Below are 24,674 nucleotides of genomic sequence, written 5' to 3' on the forward strand. Positions count from 1 at the left end.
TACAGTACCATCTTGCATAAAATTTTAGTACAATTCGTACTTCAAAAAACAGGGTGCAAAACACCAGCCTAATAAATCTGACTGAATTGAAATATTTTTAATTACATCATTAACACATACACAACAAGCTGTACATAAGCCCACTTTTCAATCACCACTTCAAGATACTGTAGCAAGTACATTAGATTATAAATGATTCCAACTATTCTGTTAAATTTATTAAAGGTTTGCACTGCTACTCGCTCTGGAACCTTTGAGATACCACCTGTATTCATGAATTACTGAGCTCTTGTTAGTACAGTTAAAAGGCAGTCAGCTCTGGTTGCCAAAGTACTAATCACAAGAGATTTCCTCAGAGAAACTTCACTCGAGAACAAATGTTTTTGGATACCTTTTTTTTTTTTTCCTTCAAAAATTAAAAAAAAAAAAGACAAAGTGTTATGGGGTCAAGACAACTTCACACCAAATGTTTTTGGATACCTTTTTTTTTTTTCCTTCAAAAATTAAAAAAAAAAAAGACAAAGTGTTATGGGGTCAAGACTCTCCATTCTGTACCTTGGATGCTGGTGGATGCATGAAGTCCTTAAAAGGAACCAGTGCTTCTTTCAGAGCAGAGCACACTTCTGAGGATGAGCAGGTGATACATTCTACTAAAGTTGGGTACAAGGCAATAACTTGTGCCCATGTGTTAGCATCAACTGCAATGAAGAAAAGAACACATGGAATCACTTACTGATGTCTCAACTTCTTATAATAAATTCCTTGAATACACAGACACTACAACATCTCTACAGGGTTCTCTGATATCATGTAGGCTTTTTGCAGAAGAGACATACTCTTTTTTTGCAGCAGCAGCAGCAGCAGCTGGAAGCCAGATGGGATATCCATAAAACAGTGCTACACACCTGTGTTCCTACATGTAAGCCATTCCCTGTGTTTTCTGGAGGAAGACCTGACAAACTGAAGATACTATTTTTATTAAATCTGTAATATACACACATTTCCTGCCTGCCTTTCTCAGCTACTGACAGAAAATTGAATTGGACACACATTTCACTTTTGGAAAGTTGTCAGCAATGAGGCCTTCCATTAATTTCAAATCATTCCATGTTACCAGAGCTACAGAGAGGAGAGGGTGAAACACCAGACCAAGACACTAAAATATCCATGGTAAAGCTTATTAGTCCAACAAGTTAAATATAAAAATCGTAGCGTTAATCTTATTTACTGAGTCACTTCCTTCTTTATCTCAATTTTAGCTGTTTTGAAACGAGAACAAACCTAAAAATTATTATTAAAAGCTAGAAGCGGGAGTAAAGTGATTCTCTAATTTGTCTAGTGGTTCTTTTCATAAGAAAGTATGCAGGAAGTCTGTCAATCACTGCCAAATACAGACCAGGTGAAATTCTCTCATTGAGAGGAAAAAGATGTGGGGAACAGTCCAGCTGTGTTGGCTGCTCTACCACTCTAAGAGAAAGGGCCTTCAGGGCTTGCCAAAAGGCTTTATGTATCTTTCAAGCATTTACTTGGGCAACAGTGAGCTAAGGCAGGTGGTACTTGAGCAGAAAGGGAGGGAAAGCAAGACCACAAGTTGATGCATCTGACAGCCTGCCATGCATTTAACTTGTACTCCCTGTGAACTGCAGAGTGCACCTATGTGAACGTGATCCATAGCAGCCCATAAAGGTACCACAAGAAGAAAAAAGGAAGAATTTTATTAAGGTTTTTTGTTTATTTGTTTCTAGAAGACACCAAGGTCTATCTAATAAAAGACACCATAGATCAAAATTTTCTATTTTATTAAATGTATCTTAAGACTCTCTACTTTTAGGTATACTGAAAAGATTTTTGGGTGTTTTGGTGTTTTTTTTTTGTCTACCTGCCACCTACATATATACAGAATTACAAAATACTGAATCTCACAGATTACACTTTTCTTTCAAATTTGTGTGAAAATTACTACAGGAAAAAATAAATGTCTTGGTGGCAGATATAATGTTATCTTGTTTAGAACCACGTTGTTTAACAATGACTTACCATTCTCAGGTTGAGTTTTTTTAAGTGAATCTATGAGAGTACTGACAGCTTTTAAAACAAATATTATTTCTGTTACTTGTTGCCTACAAAGAAAAAAATGCAAACAGTCAACTTCTCATTTTTGTCTCAAGAATATAAGTAGCCTACGAAACTTAAACATAAAAAAAACACATAATGGAAACAGCTGCAATGAAGCCTACCCAAGCAGGGATATTTAGAGATTAAGGTTATAACTTGATCTTACTTTCCCACCATCATTGCTGTTGTCTCAGCTAAGATAGCTTTAAATTTGATACTGCAAACAATAACACAGCATACACATTTCAATCTGAAAATACTCATGTACATGAAAATAATATCAGCAATCATGATCAAAAACTTCAAAAGTGAAGTGAAATTTAGTAAGTTCCCATTTGAAAAAAAATTCACAGTACTTTGGTAAATTTTTCTGTTTCAAGAACAATTACTTGAATAATAATTCACAATGCTGTTTGGATATTTTGTCTTATTTTTGAGGAGACTCCATCTCAATTTAGAAACTATAAATGGCTCAAATGGGAATAAAGGGAAATCAGATATCAAAAATATTATCTTATAGATATCAGAAATACTGTTTCAGTAACTGAAAATGTTAAGTCACATTCCTGTTTATGTAACAGCACTGAATGTGACAGCTAATATTATTTAAAGCTCTTTCAACAAAAGAAAAATGGCATAAAGCTTTTCTTTGAAATGTCTTCCCCACAAACATATCCCTGGCTTTAAATTTCACACACAAAGTATTTTTTTAATGAACGAGTGATACGTTGAATGCAAAGTTCTTCTCATAAAAGACTGGCAATACCTTTAATTTCCTGAAGACAATGTACATACCGTGGAAGGGGGCATTTGCCACTCAATCTCTCATCTTCTATGTAGCGATGCAAAACATCCTGAGACCTTTTCAAGAGCACAGAAAGTGCCATTCTAGAAATGTAGCCTTCCTGAGGAGTTGTGACTTTATTACTGAACGAGAACTGGAGCAATGTTTCAAAACACACCTTAGAAAACTCCTCTCTCATTCGAATATCTATTTCGGCTTCTGTCAAAGTAAAATGTCATATTTAATTGGGCAGTGTGCCTGCCAATACACTAAATGATGCATTTCAATCAGTTTATTACAGTTTGCAAAAGGAGTATTGCTCCTCTAGTATTAAAAAAGATTAGCGGTGATAAGAACAAATATTAACAATAACATCTGAAAAAGGGGGTCTGTGCAATAATCATAGTTCAAAAAACAAAATGCAACACGTCCAGTAAATGTGTCACCTACTTGACATTGCTTTAATAATAAAATACATTAAATCAATCAATAAAACCCCAGCAACCCCAGTTCTACACCATAAGTACTAATATTTGGTACTGTACAAATGAAATATTTTTCTCAGTAATGGCCATTTTTTTCATCTTTCAAAAAAACCTATGGATTTTATTTTTTTTTTTCTGAAAGGCTGAGGAATCTGGTTAGGTACACCAGCTAGTTACACTAAGGTAATTTAGTTTTTAAGAACAGGATTGTGTCTCTCTTATAATTGTCTGAAATTGTTAGAACTGTTCACTGGCACAATGCAAAACAAACTATGTAGAAAGTATAAAGTACCACAAGTACAATATTATGTATGATAGTGACCAAGAAGTAAGGAAATATTTTTGAAAAAAGTGCAAGGAAAGGAATGCTTTGCAACCTTCATGAAATAAAATATAGTTTATAAAAACAAGCTGGATATCAAACAGTCTATACTGAACACATGCCATGCAAGTAAAGTCTTTTATTAGAGCAAGTACTCTCAATATTTTTATTGCTTTCTAGTAGATTTAAACACTATATATTTTGTCATTTGGGTACCATACCTGTAAAGGAAGATGACTGAGAATGTATTGAGCCTTTATTGAGCATAGTCATTATCTGACCAACAAATTCCTTAGGAATAAAATTAGCATATGGCAGTATCTCTGTGCTGATAAGCTGCACCACCTAAAATAAATTATATATATTTATATTGGCTTTCTGAATATTAAAGTTGTAATTTTAGTATTAAGACAGAATTATTAAAGAAAAAAATAGATGCCTAATTAAAAGTCACAAAATCTTCCAATGATAGCTTTTAAAATTTGAAAATACATTAAAAAATTGTGGTCTTGTGTGTAGCATTACATTGAAACAGCAAACTTTTCCCCCCCCACTTTGGACAGAGTTTCTGAAGCAATTACCACTCAGATTTCCACTGACATTTGAAGTATATTATTAAACTTGAATGTATGGGTTTGGAAAGAGAAGATCTAACGTTAGGAATCTCCCTCTCCCACCACTCGATTCAACAGCCTCACTATGACATTAACACACATATCACACGCTTACAATGTGACATCTGCAAAGCAGAACAAGCGAGTTAGTTATCTGAACGAGCTTAAGGCAACGCACATTAACTGGAATGCTTTTTATCCACAGTCTTGATGCTCCTATTCAGGAACAAAGTGGGTTTAGATCTCCATAAATGCATTAGACCTCAGAGTTCTGCTCACTACAGACAGAACTGCTCCTGCTTTGCACCCAGATATCTTTGTGTCTCAGCTGCCATGCTGGAGAGATGACAGGCAGTCAGACCAACAAATATTGCCAAGTCTTTTCTGCAACTCCTTTTCCTTTGTATCCTGAATCCTTGCCCTGCTACATCTCTGTCCTGGAGTGAAAGATGACCAGTCCCTCTTTATTCCAAGTATCATAGCCTTATCCAACCAAACAATCTCTTTCACCATTTCAGTGGTCTCTGTGCTGCACAAGCAAGATATCGTTTCATCATTGATGCAGAAGCTTTTCAATACTGACAGCACACCTGGAGGGCAATAATATAATTGCTGACTGAATGCCCCCCCTCAACACAAAAAGCACCCACTTTAGGTTTAATTGTCAGCTTCTGCCATGACTTACAATTACCTGTGTAATTGCCTGGCAATAACATAGTAAGTAAGAATCAGATAACGGGTCAGAGGCAGAAACACATTCTAGTTTAGCCACTCTATGCAGTTTTGAACCTCAGTGGACAAGAAGTAGTTTTTGGCATGCTGATGCCTACTTTTTGCATAACTCAGAAGCAGAAGAATTCTGAGCTTTTGAGTTTCCTGTCTTGTTTTCAAAAAAGAAAACAGTATCACATAAAAAATAACAAGTGGGTAACTTTTCAAAAAGTGTTTCAGAACCAAATGCAATCTGTGAATGCCACTGTCTTGTTATGTTTGACATTGTATTTGCTGTATTCTCCTTACCTCAACATCAATACTCTCATTCTTCTGAAATTCTTGAATTGAGAGATTATCAGGAGGTGTACTAAAAAGAAACATAATACATTATACTTTTAAATTCACATGTGTAAGATGGTAAGTATGGGAAAATGCATTACATTGAAAGTTATTGCATGCATCAAGTTGGTACTATTATATAATAATGAGTAACATTTTAGAATAAAATCTTATGAGTAACGATGATAAAAAATATTCAAAGGAAAAAGTAGCAAAACACTAAAATTGAAGAGTTACAACTGATGGATCTAATTAAGGACTCACATCACCAACACCATTTTTCATACACATCTCAAAGTAATCTCTTGTCTTAGATATGCAAAAGTCACAATATCTGTTTAGATGACTCTGTGACAGTATCATCACAGTTTATTACATTTACAGTTTGCAAGGTATAAGAGTTGATTTTCGGCAGTACATCTGTAAACAACAATTTTACATTTTCTTCTGCATTAATGAAATACACTTCATTAATGAGATATTACTTTGTGTTTTTCCTTGATAACTGAAATATTTGTTCTTATTCTTAATTTTATGAAGAGACAAACACATTTTACAAACAGTAATTTTGAAGACATTCAGAACTTTATGCAGTTCTTCCATTATATATAAAAATTGATTTATAGATGAAAGTCCATAATTTATTCAACCATGAAAACTACCTTACCAGATACTACCTTACCCTGCTTATAAATTTGGAAATCTTGTATCACATGATGGGAAATTTTATGCCAACCATCATTCATTCAGTTTCCTCTGGTTAAGGGTTATCTCATTTATTGAGTCCTTCCTTATACTTAACAGACTACCTGTCCAGTGAATTAAAATTCCTTTCCTTTGCTGGATTACAGTTCTGCTGAGTTCTTGGGCCAAATTCCTCAGCAGGACAAAATGAGTGAAGGCCTCCTATTTAAGACAGCAATCAACTACTTCAGCTGATGTGCCTACATCAGTGTTTTAGTTTGCTTCACACATGGGCTCTTCAATTTCAACTTTTAGACATCATGTTTATAAACCTTTGTTCATATCTGATCTTAAAGTGAATAGAACTGGATTAATTAAAGTAAACCAAAAATGTATTTGAAGATCTCACAGATGCTTGCATGACATGAAGCCAGACCAGATCTACTCTGCAACAGAACATCTAAAGTGTTCATCACTCTGTGGATGATGGGTCCTCGTGATCAACTGTTTTGCTTTATAGATCTGTTTCTACTGCACTTGAGGGGGGGAAAATCAAAGAAGGGACTCCACTCAATAGATAAAACTCCACAATACCTTGCCTAGAATCTCTTAATCATAGGCTTGCTTGTCAAAATCTACACAGATTTAAATGTATGGTTGGCACAATTATTATAAGCAAAGTTGATAATGAGCCAATGACAACCTGTGGTACAAGAACTCTCTGGGCTACATAAATTGGAAGCCTGAAGGAGCATATAATGAAAATATCACTGGCACCCTTCATTTAGGTATTCCACTAATCCAACAGAAACAGTCTGTAAGTCTAGACATGTCTGTTCTGACCTAGATAGACCTGTTTCTCTGACATAGCACAGAAGTCAAAATCCTCATGCCTGTGTCTCTCTGAAATTGAAAGCCAATTGCAAAAACCACTGGATTGAGGGTTCAGTTTCTCTGTGATGTCTGTGAGGGTTACATGTTACCAGAACTAATGCAATGACCAGTAGAATTAACAACAAAAATCCAGAGACAAGGCACTGTATAAGGGCAATAGAATTTCATAAATTGAATTCTCTTTTCCCATAATTGTACTTTTTGTCTTTTTAAAATAACTATGTAACATCTTTAAGCTGAGGAACACTTTGGAAACTTGACCACTTGAAAGGAATTGTTAGAAATACAGGAATTAAGATTGCCTGTGGTACTTCGACTCCCTTCCTTGCTGCTATTGTGTAGGCTTGTGTGTTACAATGCATCTTAAATTAGATAATGCTTTCTGTTTTTTTTTTCTCCAGAGAAACCATCTGATTAAGTACACAGGATGATCACTTCTGAGAAGGAAGGAAAATGATGGGGTCAATCTGCCACAACATTCCCTGCCTAATTTATGGCAGAATAGGCAGATGCAAGGAAAAAAAGAGCTCTGGACTGAACAAAGAACCAAGCTGTTCGGTAAGCAGAGGAATTGGTGCAGTATTGACAAGCAGCCTGGCATCTTTTGGCTAATTTCCAAACTCATTCCCCCACCCCCAGAGCTCCTTCCCCAATCCATGTCCCTCCCCAGGAAGCAACTGACATGTGGTGGGTAGTTAGAGCTGAGCATGTGCTCACTGGCTAGGCAGCTGACAAATAGACAATTGTGGACCTGTGCCAGCCTTGTCCTCATAAGGACGCTCCTCTGGGCCTGTCTTCTCCATTCCACTGCCAATTTTAATGAAAGGTTTAAGAACTTTGGAGGCTTCTAAACCTCATTCAAACCAGGTCAGTTTAGCTAACAGGTTTAGTTCTCTCCCCTCTGCTCTCATATGATGCTGACCAGGTCAGGTAAAATTTTTCTAAGAAAAACTTCCCCCCCCATCCATCTTCTGGGTGCTTAGCATGAGACACCTAAAGTTCAGTCTCCACATCTACAGCTGATTTTCCATTTTAACAATTATGACAATAGGTACTAGCTTTCCTGGTAGAAAAATAAATACATCTCCTTTCCTCAAATGGACTTTCTATAGAATCATAGAATACATCAAGTTAGAAGGGACCCATAAGGATTATTGAGTCAGACTCCTCACAGGACTACCTAAAACACCTGTTAACCCTCATAGTTCTCATCTGGCATTATAACATCAGCATGTGACTGAAAAGACTGCATCATTATACACTGTTTCATAAAAATGAAAAGAACTTAGTGTAACAGTACTGACTGCACCAGTAGGCCTTAACTGCCCTGACGTTATATAGGTACCTTCACCACTTTCTGTGAAACACTCAAGTGTTACATGTGACTAGAAAAAGAAGAAAATATGAAATCATGTGTTTATTATTGGTTTGTGTGTTAAGTGGTCAGGAATTTTGGAGTTACATGTTGAAAACAAAGAATAAAATAAAATATTAAGTAGTTGTTTGGTCAGTACTTTTTATAATGTATGAAGAAGTTAAGTATACAAACCCTTAAATAGTAATGTAACCTGGTATGATGCATATAAATGAAGGTCATGTTGAAATCCATGGAAAGCTTTCATTCTGACACTTCTTAATTTATGAGTGACTTTCTGAGCTGAGCTTTACTTTAAAGAGGTGTTAAGACCTTTCTGTCCAGTCACCCAAATCTGTTCTGGTATGTGTGCTACAGAGTATGCTATGTACTTGTTCATATAACAAATTACTCCCAAGTAAATACATTTTTGTAATTAAGGTGTCTATATGAAACATCTTTCTAAGAGCCAAAAGCTTTGCTGATCTGATACAAGAAAGCCAAACTGTACTGGAAGGGTCAAGAGACAGGGCAGGGCAAGAGGCAGCAGGATGCAGACTGTTGCTATGTGCAGGATTTCCTAGGTGCAGGGCTCTCAGCTGCTGCCCACTGTCTAGGGAGGGCTTTAGAGCACAACAACAAAGAGCTAACAGCCATCCAGAGTCCTGCTGTGCACAGCACCACTCTCCTCTGAAGCATCTTTTTGGAGAGTTGTGATTTAATTCCCTCATGTGAGCACAGACTTCTGCTCTAGTAAATTATATATACACACACGTTTGTTGAATTTTGTTTTATATAATGGCTTGACATGCTCCCATGAAAGCCTCTGGGAAAGAAGAATGTTATGAAATAATAAACAGACCAGGCTCTTACTAGAAGACAATTTTGTGTAAATTAAGTTACATGAATTTTATTAATTTTTAAATGCCATTTTGATTTATAATAACAGTCAAGATTATTGAGCCTCCACAGCTGTAGCTTGCTTTTAAAAAACAAGGGTGAAGCCTATTGCTTGGAAGCTGTTAATTCTCTATGACAGTAACATTTTTCTTTTTCATTTATCTGGGTTCTTTTGGCTATATTTTAAATTTCTTCATGTACCAAGTTGTAGAGACCATTTCTGCTATGCCTTTTACTTGTTGAACATCAGTATCTTCTATCATTCGGTCCCATAGCTGGCTTGAAAGTCTATTGCTTTGCAAAAGACAGGCAAGACCATGCACAGGAGGCTCACTACTTTCAACACAGACATTCACAGAGCTTTCATTTAAGGGTTCTAACCACAGTGACCTCTTACCTAACCAATGCCAACTCAGTTGCACCGGTGAAAGCAGTTATTAAGCTACCTACATATGCGATTTCTAGGACCACAGTGAGATTGATTAGAGAAATGTTTAAAATGCTGATAAAATATGCAGAACCTCAGCAAAACAGTTTTATCTCTCTACTCTATCCTCAGCTAGGTGGAGTCTTGGAAATGTGTATAAAAATGAGACAATATGCACTGGGATATTTTAATGAACACAGCTAAAGGGAACCAAAAGAAGGGCAGGGGTTGGAAGGGACTTCTAGAGGTCACCTAGTCCAACCCCCCCTGCTAAAGCAGGGTCACCTAAAGTAGGTTGCACAGGATCACATCCAGGCAGGTTTTGAAAATCTCCAGAGAAAGAGATTCTACAACCTCTGGTGGAAGCCTGTTCCAGTGCTCTTTCACCCTCAAAATTAGAAAGTTTTTCCTCGTGTTCAGATGGAACTTCCTATGTTCAAGTTTGTGCCTGTTGCCCCTTGTCCTGTTGCTGCACACCACTGAAAAGAATCTGGCCCCATCCTGTTGACACTTGCCCTTTAGACAGGAATAAGCATGGATAAGATTCCCTCTCATCCTTCTTCTCTCCAGGCTGAACTGACCCAGGTCTCTGAGCCCTTCCTCATAAAAGAGATGCTCGAGTCCACTAATCATCTTTGTAGCCCTTCGCTGGACTCTTCCCAGTAGCTCCTTGTCTTTCCTGTACTGGGGAGCCCAGAACTGGGCACAGTATTCCAGATGTGGCCTCACTAGGTCAGAGTAGAAGGGAAAGATGACCTCCCTCAAACTTGCTGAGGGTACACTCTGTCCTCTCATCCAGGTGATTGATGAATATCTCTGGGGAACTCTGCTAGCTGTAGGCCTCCAATTACATTCTGTGCTGCTGGTCACAACCCTCTCAGCTCTGCCACTCAGTCAGTTCTCAGTCCACCTCTCTGTCCATTTACCTAACCCTAAGCTTCCTAAGCTTACTTATGAGGATGTTACAAGAAACAGTGTCAAAAGACTTGCTGAAGTCAAGGTAGAAAACATCCACTGCTATTCCCTCATCTACCCAGCCAGTCATGCCATCACAGAAGGCTACAGATGGGTCAACCATGATTTCCAAACTCTTTTTGTCTTTGACATCCCTTGCTGGATTTAATTCCAAGTGGGCCTTAGGCCTTACTGCATCCCTGCATACTCTGACATATTCCTCCAAAGTGGCCAGTCCCTTTTTCCACATTCTGTAAACCTTCTTAAGAGCTTTTCCTGAAGCTCCTTTCTCATCCATGCAGATCTTCTGCCTCCTTTGCTTGATTCTTATACAGAGGGATGACCAAAAACTACCCAAATCTGTTACATAGTCTTACTAGGAGGACTGACTGCAGTTAAGACATTTCCAAGTTTTACAGAGATGAAAATATTTAATATTTAAAACCATCCAAGAAGTGCTAAGTCAGCTTTGAAGAATAAGGGTTTGAAGAACAGGTACATGAGGAAGTTATTTACCTAGCTTTGCATGAAGCCTGGACAGAAAATAGCATGGAACATGTAGAACACTAAATAGTGGGAAGTGTGAAAAGGTCTATAGGAGTGAAGGAAGAAAAGTTTCTTTGTGACAAAACACATCACTTTCCTTGAAGCAGAACGCTGAGGAAAAATTACAGAATTCAGGATAAGAAAGTAAATGTTAAGTTACAACTGTAGTTAGGTTTAACTAAATATTATATATAATACATCTAATATATATAATATATCTAAATATATTTAACTAAATATATCTAATTCCTCTCACAAGGAGTGACATGTTGGATAATGGTAACAAAAGAGATAAAGCACTAATACTGTTACTGTGTCTCACTCATATTTATTTATATTTTTATATATTTATAATTTTAAAATATATCTATATATAAAATAAAATCAGGGAACACACTGAAAAAATGCTTTTGTACCACCTAGCTGGCTTAAAATAAAGAATATGGACAGTTGAAAAGGACCAGACATTCCCACTGCTTTCTCCCATAAATCTGAAGGTTGACATGCATCTCAGTTAATGATAAATTTTAGCTGTTGCTTTCAAAAAACTGCTATGGCTAACATATTTTCTATTAGAACTATGACAAAGAAAAATAAAATTGAAAGAACACAGGTATGAAAATTCTTAATTCAATTTCCTTTAAAATGGAACAACTGCTAATGTAAAAGACTGACTATACTGCAATTACAATCCACTAAAAGACACAGTTTAGAAAATTCTAACACAAAAGGGACAGGTTGCCCTATTTTCCAAGGCTAGTTTCACAGCACCTTGCACAGAAGTGCAGAAGGACTTAACCAAAGAAAATCAGAAGAAAATTACCTCAACATGGAGAATTCCACAGCTATCTCTAGAGCCCTCCTTTGCATCACAGCAAGAGAGGCACACTTCAGGAGCATTGTAGGGAGGAGGAAGAGGATGAAGAGAAGAAATGACTGCTCCTTGTCCTGACTACTGGCATGAGGCAAATGTACTCCCTTCTTAGCTTTAAGTTTTTTTAGGACCATGAGGATCAGGCTGATAGAGGGAACAGAAGGGCTGTCTATCCTAAAGGATATCCTAGAAGATAGGACTCTAACAGTAATACAAGAAGCACACACTCAGGAAGACAAACTGCTATTTAGAAAAAGATGGACATTAGGAGGGAAAAAAAAAAACACCCCAAAGCCAATCCCAAACCAGACATTCAATAGCCATACAATGTACAGCTATATAAGCAAAAATCATCTCATCATAACAAGCTGGGAAGAGGAGTAATAATGGCTATTAATTACAATAACAGGCCAAATTATCCTTCTGTAGCCATATGGTTCTATAAGCCACCAACCCATTTTTTTTAAAAAAAATTTGAACCTTAAAGCTTGTAAGTGAGAGAAAACAAAAAGTTTCATTTCACTTTCTGAGAACATCTTTACTTCTGATGAAAATGCTGACCTCTGAAACATATTTTGCATGTAAAAATACAGAATACACTCTGGTCTCTGAACAGGCAAAACCAGACTTAAGTTTTAGGGCATCATAAATATTCACAGAAGTACTATTTTTCCTTTACTTCCAGAGAATGTTTTCCCATGTATGACAGCTGGCAGAAGTTATTAAAATGAGTGTCAACAGTGATTGTTCCCAGAAAGCAAGATGTTAGGATGAAATTTCTACGGTTGGAACAACTTTCAAGAAAAGTATAAATCATTCACTGTAACTTAAGAAAAAAAGGCAACATATTTTGCCCCAAAAGGTCATGCAGATGATAGTGGATTATCTTGAATTACACTGAAGATCTGTGATAATGTTTGTTCCCTGGATTTAGGGATGATTAATACCCAAAAACTGTAGCTGTGTCAGTTTGGGTCAGCTAATAACATGCAATATTGATATGTTCAATCTGTTTGTAGATATTTAGGAATAATTAATTTACAGCAAATAGTACTATGTATTCCCAAAGTAACTTCTATGTGAACATACATTCTTCTACAGTAACCTGAAAAAAAAAAATCTTCATTTTAATTTTCTAAACCCAACAATGATATTGATAGGGTGTGAGGTGATCTGGGCTGTCTGTCTCAGAATGGAAGCAGGACTACTAACTGCATCTGAAAACAAAACCAAACAAGGCACTGCAAAGATTATTTTAAATTAAAGAAACAATGAAGCATCAAAAGAAAAAATTGGATTATTAAAGTGTCTTTGATGTAGTCTTGACGAGCTTTTTATTTTCAGGACTTCCTATTTAATAATATTTCTTTGAAGTAAATGCAAAACCAAAATTAAGTATTTTCATTCAATTGTCATGTAAGCCTATTGATGGAATTCCAAATGCATTCTTTAGACAAACATTTTCACTAGTGGCTATTTATTGGTATTTATTTTGTCAATTTTGGGCAAGCTGCTATTTATTAATCATTAGTAAATACAGCTGTATTTGGTTGCTGATCTTTGTGTTTGAAAACCATACACACAAAATACAGCATATTAGTGTTAGGTACAGAAGAACCGTACTGTTACCTATAAAAAAAAAAAACAAACTACTTTGCTACTGAAATCAGGATACACACAGAAAGTAAGATTTTTCATATTGCACATTCTCTTTCAATCTGAGACAATATTAGACAGACTTAAACTTCTAATTACTACTAAGATATGTTTACCCACACACCTTCACAGAAGGTGGCAATGCTGTACTGCTTCGCAGCCATCTTCTGCAATATCTGACCTTCCTTACAGCACAAGATTTGCTTTATGCCTAACCTAGATCATCTTTGCTGTACTGAAATCTTTATTTACCCACCTCAAGGGACAGTAAAAATTCTTCTCTAGAGAAATCTTTTACTGTGTTCTGAACTCTTGCCATGTCCCCCTACTGATGTATTATTTTGGCTGAATGAATCAATAGACCAGGTCTCTGATAGTTATTTTGCACAGTGTTCCATTATTAAGAGATTATAGATGTACTTATACACCTGCCTGTCTGTCTAGTTACCAATCTGACTATTTAGCTACACTTTTATTATTATTATAATTAGTATTATAGTATAACATTATAAATAAAGCATGGTTAATTATTACAGTGCAGTCAATTTATCTTGGGTAGAAACAAATGCAAGGTAACCATGGGCTTCTAAGTGAACAGCAATGTAAGAAGGAACTTTCCAAAATCCATAGCAAGTGGAATATTTCAAGATAGAACTTGAAAGAAATACAGATAGTTAATGGTTTTCACCTTAAAAAACAAAACAAAAAAATTGTTGCAATTCTGTTCCAATTAAAAGAAAAAAGAACAAGTTGAGTACACATCAGGAACTCTTCATCAAATCTAAAGTAAATGTCCTTGGAATTCCTTGGCCTGGTCAGAAAGGCTATACCTTGTATTCTGATGCCAGTTGAGCTCTTTCTTGCCTTTTTGGATGAAGTTTTTTTCTACTACTTAATAAATGTATACTTTTCTGAAGTAGACAGACTGATTACCTTTTTTCCTTCATCCATTAAAGATTTCAAATATCAAATATCTCTAAAGATAAGGATACTTTTACTGAACTTACAAATACATTCTAGGTGGTTGGTTACTGGTTGTTTTTTGTTGGTTTTTTTTTTAAATAATAAAAAATATGTTTACCTTTTGGTGAATAAAAAGTCTTCAAAGGTATTTGCTAGCTCTGGCCACATACTGTCAAATTTTCCAGAAGATGCATGTTGCCTTGCAACTGGTAGTCCAATAGAGAGAACTTTAAGAAGAGAGGATACAGCTAGCTTCCATGTGCTTTCAGAAGGACAGGAATATTTCAGACTAAGAGGTATTCTTAGTGTCTGCAAAATGACAGTTAAAACAAAATTCATAGTTGCTCAGACAACTCTAAGAATATGATTGGTTTCAGCAGATGATCTTGGCAGATATTATCACAGATAACAGGACACATCCCTTACATTTTCTGCTGGTATATGAGAAGCTCTTTTAAAAATATAAAGATGATTCACCATATACCAGCTGACTAAAGCAAAAGTCTGTTGCTGAGTACAGGGTTAGAAGACAGACCTGATCCCCTACCAATTACACTATGAAATTACATACAAATTTTCTTCCTCTGTATTGCCATCCACGATTTCTGCTAAGCCTGACAAAAGGGCTGTCCCAACATCTACCATTGCAAGCAGCTTATCATCATGTGTGTATTCTGGAGAGTTTAGTCCCATACCTAGAAAGCTATTCCAAGTGCTTATGCAGTAAAGAAGAAAAACATCATTAAATTCACATTCTTACTAATATGCAGAAGTCAAAGTGTATCCATAAATGACAAAGTTTAAAAGCAAAAAGAATTAGTGAAATTCTAAGATAAAGGCTGCAATACAACCCAAATGAACAGCAGATAAAAACACAGCAAATTTTAAGTCTTTTAGATAGAAAGACTCATTATTTCCAATAGAAGCTCACTGAATTCAGAGCAGATACAGGACAGACTTTTACCTTAATAATGTTCTGAAGAACCTTCTCTGTTACCACAGCTTTATGGCAAGCTGTCTTTTGGTACAAGTCCACAACAACTTCCAATGATCTCTCAGCAAATGGTACATAATTCAATGCTACCCATTCCGCCTAGGAAAAGAAATCACTGAAATTACTGAACTACATGGGAAAACATATTAATTAGGAGCAGCAAATGTATGTTTTGCATTGAACTCTGTTTAATGCATGCAAGGTTTGCTAAGAATATGGTCCAAGCAGCAAAACTGCAAATACAACGTAGTCTGACTATGAAAATGTACTCTACATTGAAGTAAAGTACATTTAAGTAGGAGAAATGTTGCAGTCTAGGCAAGACAACTACGTTAGGACAATCTTGAAGGAAATTAACTCACCGGTGCAAATAGTTGTATCTAGTGTGATTCCATTGTGTTGCAGGACAAACAGAATAAGAAGAATTAATACATATATAATAGTTACCTCTTTGATTACAGTGAATCAGATGCTCATGCTTAGTGAACAGCAGAGTACACAGATAAAAAAGAACTACTGAGTATGTCCCATTTCTCTACAGCACGTGCAACTCAAAAATTTGCAGCTTGAGGGAATTTTCTTCATTCTGAATTATTGTGTCTTTCTATGAAATTTGGTATCACATGTAGGACAAGTTATTTTAGATTAATTCACTGGAAAAATTTAGACACATTCACTATGTCTGGCGTCCAGACGAGACCTTTTCTACACAGAAGAATACAGAGTGTGAAAGCAAAGTAGAATTCAAAGGAAGCAAACAAAGATTAAAAAAGCATGTAAAAAAATACTAAGAAATTATTACTCAACATGCACAGCAAAGTTTTTACAGATGGAATAAACGCATCTTGCTAAACATCTATATCTGAAGCTGAATTGGGGTCACCAGCCAAGTGAAACAAGCAAGATTTGTCATTAATTACCTGATTATACTTTGCATTCGCAATGTGCTTTGTTTCCAGCTGCCCATACTGTGGAGGCTTGCAGGAAAATTCTACAAAGGCCAGCAGCTGGTCGAAGATTGCAGGATACATTATCTGCATACTTTCTGAGCCCACACATATAGCCTATACAAAAAAATAATACAAAAGCTTAATATATTATCTTGAGTTTTCATATTCAAAAATGTGCACTAGTACAAGGAACTCCTAAAGAAAAATTCCCATGTAAGGCTATGCAAGTCATGCTGGATAAAAGACAGTGTGTAGTTCCAACAGTTTAAGGAGATTAAATTTTGTTATTTTATTCAAGTGGATTAAGTGGCAAGATATCAGGCATACAGAGTTCAGTAAATACATTTAATCCAATAAAAGATACATTTTCTTTACAAACCCTGCTTTGACATGACAGCAAACTGTAAGTCTTACACAAATCCTGTCTGTTGATCTCTGCCACATCTTCTTTATGTTCTATTTCAAGGAACATTTAAATCTCAGAAGTAATTAATACAAGAATTTTTTAAGTAGTTAAAGTTGTGCCTTACAGAAAGCAATATAAATAAAATGAGAATTATATTCTTTTGGACGAGCTGATACTCATAATCTTGCTTTAAAACTGAAAATGTTTTAGAAAGGGTGTACTTAGAAGATGTCAATGAAATATTATATTGTCACAGGATAATGATTTCCTGTTGCAATATAAATCCTAAGGCAATCTTATGGCATTTATTTTCAAAGCCAAATAAAATTATTGTATTCTAAGTTATCCCAATTATTTTTCTGTCATTTTAAATGTCTAGCTTTTCCCCCTAAAGTCTCTCCTCTTAAAAAAACAGCCTATTTACTGCTCCACAAAAACACCTTGTGCTTGTCCTGTCATTTTCCTCTGGGGAGGAATCAAATCCCCTTTTCATTAAGCACACATCATCCATGGCTGAACTCACTCAAGGTGTCAACAGTCCCAAAGCTGTCTGAGTGCAGCCTCCATGCTGAAGCTCTGTCATGAGCGGTGGCAGTTTATGGGCTTGCAAGTATCCTGAGTTACCAGTCACAAAAGGGAGCAAGCCAACAGGGCTAAAAGCAGTGTCATCACTCCTAAGACCTAGCTGCACCTTCAAGCAATCTGTGACCTGCAGCACGGCACTCCATGTATCATCAATGGCCCTTCCCTTTTCCTTAGCTTCCTGCAATACAAAATGCATGTCTAATACTCAAAAACTTAATCAAAATTTTTAATACAGTGAAGCACCCCTTCTAAAAAGCCATACCCCTCTTCTGGTGCTCAAGTTCAAGACTGTACTGAACTCTGAAAAAGACATTTTTATTATATACCTGTATGACAGAAGACTAAAGATCAATTGCTGATAAAAAGTATTCATTGCCATGTAAAACAATTTGAGCTGATACGCTGCTGCACTAAAGTCACTGCAATTAAATTTTAACAGGTTAATGCAAGATTACAAAAAGAGCATTCACAAACATCTGGGTAACAAATGCAACTCACGTTACCCACAGAAGACTATCTTAACATCTATAATGGCAGAACTTCAAAATACCACCCCACATTGTTAAGTTTTTTAAAGTATTATTACTGTTGTTATTAGTTTCAGGATCAGTGGAAAATCATTTCAGATGCCAGTTTTTCTGTACTGGTGAACAAAAAAAATAACTACTGCTTATTTGAAGTTTGTGCATGAGTAGCTTCTTATTCTTCATATTTATGAAGAACATGTAAGATTTTTATTTTATAAATAGAAGTGTTTTCTAACCAGTCTACTGGGGTATCTTCAACTCTAAAAATTAGTCATATAATATAAAAAAGGGCAGGATTACATCATTTAGCTTTGAAAATTCATCTAACTAGAATTGTTTTTCAAAGAGGTTTATGCTTCTGACTGACACCAGGTAACTTTTATTTAAGAGTATGAAAACCTCAGAAATACCTTAAAGTGTTGAAGGTTATAGAAGGATGTTGAAAGTGTATTTAAGACCTGCTTATAAAACAGAGTAGTATTTACTGCACTAAGTGTGCCTATTTATACACTTAAGTAAAGAGACGTGTATAAATCAAAAAGTAATGATCAGGCAACAACAAAATATAAACCCTAAAATAAAATACTTTGCAGATAGTTGTTTGTTGTGAAAAGTGACACAGTACTTTAGTTACAGAAATGTGTGCTTTAAAGCACTCTGGTACTAACCTTCACATTTGGTAATATTTCAGATTTATCCAACAACTCCTAGCGCAACTACTGTCATGGACTACTGTTTGGGTTTTGTTCTTGTTTTTTTTACAGCTCTCTGTAACTAATTCTTTACCATCTCGGCCAGAGTATGTAAATACATCCTTAAGTTTACCCTACTCATAGCTCAAGACATTTGCAGCTATAAGGCCTGCAGATGCAGAATTCTAACGTATCTGATGCCCACGTCTGTATCAGTGTCCCTCAGTCAGCTGAGCCAGCTGCCTCACTGCAGAATTGACCTAGAGTCACAGTGAAGGGAGGCAGTGAAAATAATCAGAGAGTCTGGGCTTGAGTACAAACTTTAGCTGAGCTACAGTGATGAAGCAGGCACCTACACTACAGCAGTGAAAGACCAGAAAACAGGTTCTAATGGGAAATGAAAACTAAGACCAAAACAAAGGGTGTAAAATGGACTCAAGACACAGAGGTCTGAAAGGAGAACCAAGGATCCCTTCCAGTCCTATGTTCTTGAGTTGCAATGTCCTTCGCCAGTGCAATCACATTGTAAACTGTCTTTATTAATTCAGTCAGGTGCTCAGTCTTAAAAATGTCAGGGTTTTTTCATGCTATTCCAATTACAAGGTTGTTCCAGAACTTCTTAGAAAATAAGAACTGACCAAATCTTCCTGTATCAGCAAATAACAAAACTTAATCTGATCCTACAATGCAAACATATAAGAAAAATTTTGTTTAAAAGGTGGCAAGTATTTACATACTCTTCTTTAACTGCTCCACTAGCTTGTGTGTGTCATCCTGGGAGTACTGATAGATTTGAACAGAGAAAGAAGATACTGTGGCCTCCAGCAAAACCATCTGAAGGATGGATGACCCTTGCTCCACATCAGCACTCACCAGCTGCCTTATCATGTAAGGAGCTCTCATGTGACCTCACAGAACTTACTATGTCCAAATAAACTTATTTTTTTAGTGACTTCATTGCTGTTCTGTTAGCAATATAACAACAATAGATGGGGTAGGAGGCACTGTATAAACTGAGGTACCTAAGGCATTCTGTGTAAGTTTGTACTTGGAAAGGTTTGAACTGCCATGCTAACCATTTCCACTGGGAGAGGGGAAGGATGTCCCTCTCATGGAGAGTTACTGCTTTTGTTACTGTTTAAGAAAACTTCAGTTAAAACAATTTAACGTCTTCACAAGAACAAGAGTAAAAAAATATGTGCAGCTTTTCCTCATGTTAGAATCTCTGGTGACCACTTCTTTGAGAAGCATTAATGCCTGCAGCCTTTGGTAGCTAAGAACATCTGGATAAGGAGACTGGCAAAGAAACAGAAAAATCTGAATAATGAACATACGGAGTGATTAAGTGGAGAAACTTAAGTGGAGCACTTGGGAATGGCTGAGCTGTTGCAAAAGGAAGGATACAGAAAGGTCAAGCCTGACCAGAAAAGGATGAAAATTTAGTGGATATGACTGGTGTTAAAACTTCATGTTAGTTATATTCTCACATACAAACCCAAGATTTAATAACAACTTCTAATCTTATACCTCTGTTCTCAAAGTACATTCATGAATATTGTTTTATGTCATAAACTAAAGGAATGAGAGCAAGATAATGGTTCTGTTTTGCTTGTGGGGTATAAATAAGTATGAGATAAGTCAACCCACAATAAGAAAAAAGAAAACGAGATGCTGATTTGCTGCTAAGTGGACACCATGTGTTCTATGAACTAAATAAGGCAGGATCCTGTCTGAGAGGAGGAAGGAAAAAAAAAAAAATAATAGTATGACCACGTAAGTTAAGCAAACCTGTTGTAAAATGAAAGCCCAAAAGGAATGAAGTCAGGTTACACGGACAGTTTCAATTCCAGCATTTCCCAATAGTTTTTTGGGGAACTGGGGGATCTGTTTTTTTTTAAAGCAGTGCTTAATATAAATGCATGACCTCATTCATTATTACCTTTGCTTCTTTTGAATAAGCAAGTTTTCTGAAAGAAAAATATATTTTGCAGGGAGATGTTTTACAACTTGAGAAAGTGAGAAGCACTAACTTTCTTCCTTTTTTTTTTTTAACTGTATAGAAAAAGGACACCCTAATTTGTTACTTACAGATGTACCTGCATGAAGGGAGCTCTTTGAGGATGAATTGTATAATAAGAATTTCTTAAGCAGAGACACAGTATTTTCCTTAAACAACTTATTAACAAGAGGCAAGAAGGTAGGTGGTCTGCCAGAGACCTTTTATATTTTATGTTTTGCATGAACTTGAAAGTTCTCATTCTCATTATTATTCTAGACTTTGTTTATGACAGTAGCTGGGCAACATAAGGAATACTGTTTGAGAGACTATTTCTCCAACTGAGTACAGATCCTCGTAAATAGTACAATACTGTAATATTAGAAAGACAAGTAAATGGCTACAAGCACAGCACACCACTTAAGGTACTTCTGCAATCAAGAGAAAATACATTTCATAAAGATTACACCATTCCTTTCAATGCAGAGCACCTGGTTTGCACCAGGAATGGAAATCTGATTGTTACAATAGAGTTCACTGTGCAATTATAAGTAATTTAAAATCTTAAAATCTCATATTTAAACCAGCACATTATAGTTCTAAGATGAACAAGACATGGTGTAGTTTACCTTTCACCACGCATTTGAAGTCATATTATTACCTTTTGTAAAACATCTAAAGCTGTAAGAACTGCTTCCTGTAAACTTGTCAAAACTGCTTCAGTGTACGATGGAAGGATGAAAGGGGAAGCATCAGAACTGATTGGAACTGAAACAGCACCGTGCAAAATGACACCCAGCTTTTGGAGATCATCCATGCTGAAGCCAGTTTTGATGTGTTGGTAAAGAGCTGGGAATATTTGAATTAAAGCTGTAAGAAATGGCTGGCTGGGAATGAAAGTCAGTTTATCACAAGTAACTGGAGGCCTTGTACTTTCTGAACCAATCCTATACCAGCTGTTCCAGGCTGCCCACCAAAGATTCAAATCTTCAATCTCATCTGTTACTACAGGTGGTTCAGATCCACTGTATCTTCCTAGTCTTTCTCCTATGGAGTCAGTTCGCATGAATGATCTGCCAAGACTAGTGGCAGTCGTTGTCCCTACCACCACAGGTACAGAAACATTGATAGCAGGTGGTGTGTCAGGTTTCTCCGAGTCTCGGACAGGGGAAACAATTTGCAAGATCTCCTGGAAGCTTTTCAGAGCAGCCAAGGAAACTTCATTATTTTTGCTGAGTGCTGCTGATTGGATGTGATCAAGAAGAACATCCCAGGCTTGGGAAAAGTCTCCTATTTAAAAAGAAAAAAAAGAGAGAAAAATTATCTTGGAAATGGCTTCCTATTTGCATTCCCACCCACCCTGTCTCTGAAAGGCTGTACTTGATACTCTAATACGAAGAAATTTCATGAGGTTAGGTGATGGCCTGAATGACTTTCACAATGTATCAGTTCAACCATAACCAGAAAGAATGAATGTGATACAGAAACACACAAATATGAAGAATGAAACAATACATCAAATGTTTTTATCGAATTTGCTAGTGAAAAATCATATCCTATACCAGAAAAATGTTTTCTTTATTCAGGATAGGGAAACAGATCTGTTCTTATACATACCAGATGCCTGTTGATTTCAAGAAGTGTCAAACACATACAAGGAATTAAGGGTCAAATCTATACTCTAAAGGCTGAATTTGTATGTATAATCAATATGCGCATTTATGAAGAATTGCTTTTAAAATGCTCTGATGATTTTACTGTAGAGAAAGATTGCATTTTTGGAGTTTGATTTTTTTAAATTAAATTTAACAGTAATCTTAATTTTTCTAATAAATAAAGATTCCAAGACATTACAGAAGAAAAACAAAACATTAAAATGGGAAAAGTAAGATTTTAAGGAAGAAGAAAAGTGAAACTCACTTCAGTTAGCTGCATTAGGGACTACAGTAAAGTAATTCAAACTGACATCTCTGTATAAGACAAACAGTGGAAAAGTATGAGAGGACAAAAAGAATCACTTGGAATTGTGGGTATTCTCAACATTTTTCACATCTTGAAAAATCCAATCTTTCCATTAAAAAATTCCCTTTCTTCCTTTCTAAGGTGTATACTTCACTGACTGTACAGGTCAGTTCTCTTTACACTGTAAGAGCACTATTAAACTTGACACACTGATACTATGGAAAAGTTCTACACAAGTGTTGTATAACCTTAGAAAGACGAAGAAAAATATGTTCTGATAACCAGAGGAACTGAAAAATTATTATTAGGCTTCTAGAATTAAAGCTATTTAGCACCCAGAATTGGGACTAGTGAGATTTAATCTCAAGTACTGTGATATGGAAGACTAATTGGGGACTTAAAATTTTTGGGCTTAAAAAGCATGAATTAAAAACTGTAATTTTCAGCACATTTGAGGTTAGACACAACAGAAAACACTTTTAAGCTACAGTTAAGATTCTTGCTTGGTACTTTAACTGAAAAAAAAGCAAAGTGGAAAGCTTGTCATTGGATCTTTCAATAACTTTAATCTGTAAATTTTACCTAAAGGCTGCAGTAAGTATCTCCTGGTGTTAAATATTCTTGCAACTCCAGCCAGTGTTAATACCCATGTCTCAGCCCACTGTTTCTCAGCTGTATCCCTTGAATGATGGATGAGAATGTTGCCTCCTCCTGATTCAATCTTCTCTTTGTCAGCTGTGGTGGAAGATTCTCGAACCCTATCCAACAGGTGAAATAAAACCTGTAATAGTCAGAAAAAGAGGAAAACAACAACTTTTCAAATAACATAGTTATATTCATGGCGAAACCACAAAAAATAGTATTTTTTCCATCATCCTTTCTGTCACAGTGCCACCTTGAGAATTCCCTTATTCTAAACAGTCTCTGCCACAGCTAAGAGTAAGAATCAGCCAACTGATGTTCACTTGAGAAGGGTTAGAAACAGCATGATCAAAACCACTGAGTTAGCATTAACAGAAGGCTAAAACCAAGGAATCTCAGATACCACACAGGTACAACAGGCAACAGACTCAACCTCAGCCTGACTTTTTCTGTAAGGCACAATCAACATGACTGATCTAAAACAAGGTATTTGACAGATCCTCTCAAATGAGAGAGCCAAAACAGACCACAAAGTGGTAAAGCTCTATACAAATCAGATCAATCCAATCACATGACCCTCAAGTGTCACCATACTTTTGCACAGTCATTCATCTTTATAGGAAGGGAACAGCCTTTTTATACAACTCTGAAGTAAGACTGAAATGGTCAAGATACAAAAATCACATTTTGTAAGAAGAGGCTTTTAGGGCCAGAGAAAAGAAAGCATGAAAAAAATCTACCACCAAAAGACATTATCAGACTTCTGCTACCATATCTTGCCTTTAAAAAGTCTTACTAAGCTAGTTAACTGAGATTAAAATAGCATGTTAACAAAACATAAATGCCATTTTAAAGACCCCTCACGTCATACCTTCCATATTACTGTGTGCCATGTTGAATGTTGCAATAAAGTTCCATGAGCACCAATAGTAGAAAACAAAGTCTGCCCAGCACTCTTTCTAACTGCAGGTCGGGGATCCACACACAGTTCTCCAAGTTTGGCATACAGGCATAACCAAAGACAGTCAAATGGTGGTGCAGGATGAAAAGGTCTATTCAACATCACTCCCTTTTCTTCTGCCTGTTTCTGCAACACTGCTTCTTCTTTGTTTAGCTCCTTTTCAATTATTTCACCTCTTTGGAAAAAATAATCTGAAATATTCCACTACAAAATAAGTAAGACAATTGCTGTTGTACAATAAACATTATAATGTTCTTAATGATCATGAAATAACTTTTTTTCTCATTTTCCCATTTAACAGTATTTTGTAAAATATATAATGATGTTTATTTCC

The 24,674-nt window shown here is 36.1% G+C and overlaps 1 protein-coding gene across 3 annotated transcripts in view; it reads right to left on the minus strand.

The window, feature by feature from the left end:
• Positions 1-463: 463 nt before the first annotated feature.
• MON2 (MON2 homolog (S. cerevisiae)) overlaps positions 464-24,674 on the minus strand; it is a 53,968-nt gene continuing 29,757 nt past the window's right edge. For 2 of the 3 annotated variants that reach the window (XM_009997753.1, XM_009997752.1), the window contains exons 23-33: positions 24,251-24,544; positions 23,320-23,518; positions 21,437-22,065; positions 16,540-16,683; positions 15,590-15,718; positions 14,744-14,934; positions 5,341-5,401; positions 3,928-4,051; positions 2,911-3,118; positions 2,038-2,120; positions 464-698 (exon numbers count right to left, since the gene is read on the minus strand). In XM_009997753.1, the coding sequence (XP_009996055.1) occupies positions 535-698; positions 2,038-2,120; positions 2,911-3,118; positions 3,928-4,051; positions 5,341-5,401; positions 14,744-14,934; positions 15,590-15,718; positions 16,540-16,683; positions 21,437-22,065; positions 23,320-23,518; positions 24,251-24,544 (2,226 nt within the window). In that variant the 3' untranslated portion in view covers positions 464-534. Of the gene's footprint in view, positions 699-2,037; positions 2,121-2,910; positions 3,119-3,927; positions 4,052-5,340; positions 5,402-14,743; positions 14,935-15,589; positions 15,719-15,981; positions 16,000-16,539; positions 16,684-21,436; positions 22,066-23,319; positions 23,519-24,250; positions 24,545-24,674 lie in introns of all 3 variants that reach the window. The other variant, XM_009997750.1, reaches the window with a different exon arrangement.

Source organism: Chaetura pelagica, unplaced genomic scaffold (assembly GCF_000747805.2).
Source record: "Chaetura pelagica isolate M959 unplaced genomic scaffold, ChaPel_1.0 scaffold314, whole genome shotgun sequence".
Lineage (NCBI taxonomy): Eukaryota > Metazoa > Chordata > Aves > Apodiformes > Apodidae > Chaetura > Chaetura pelagica.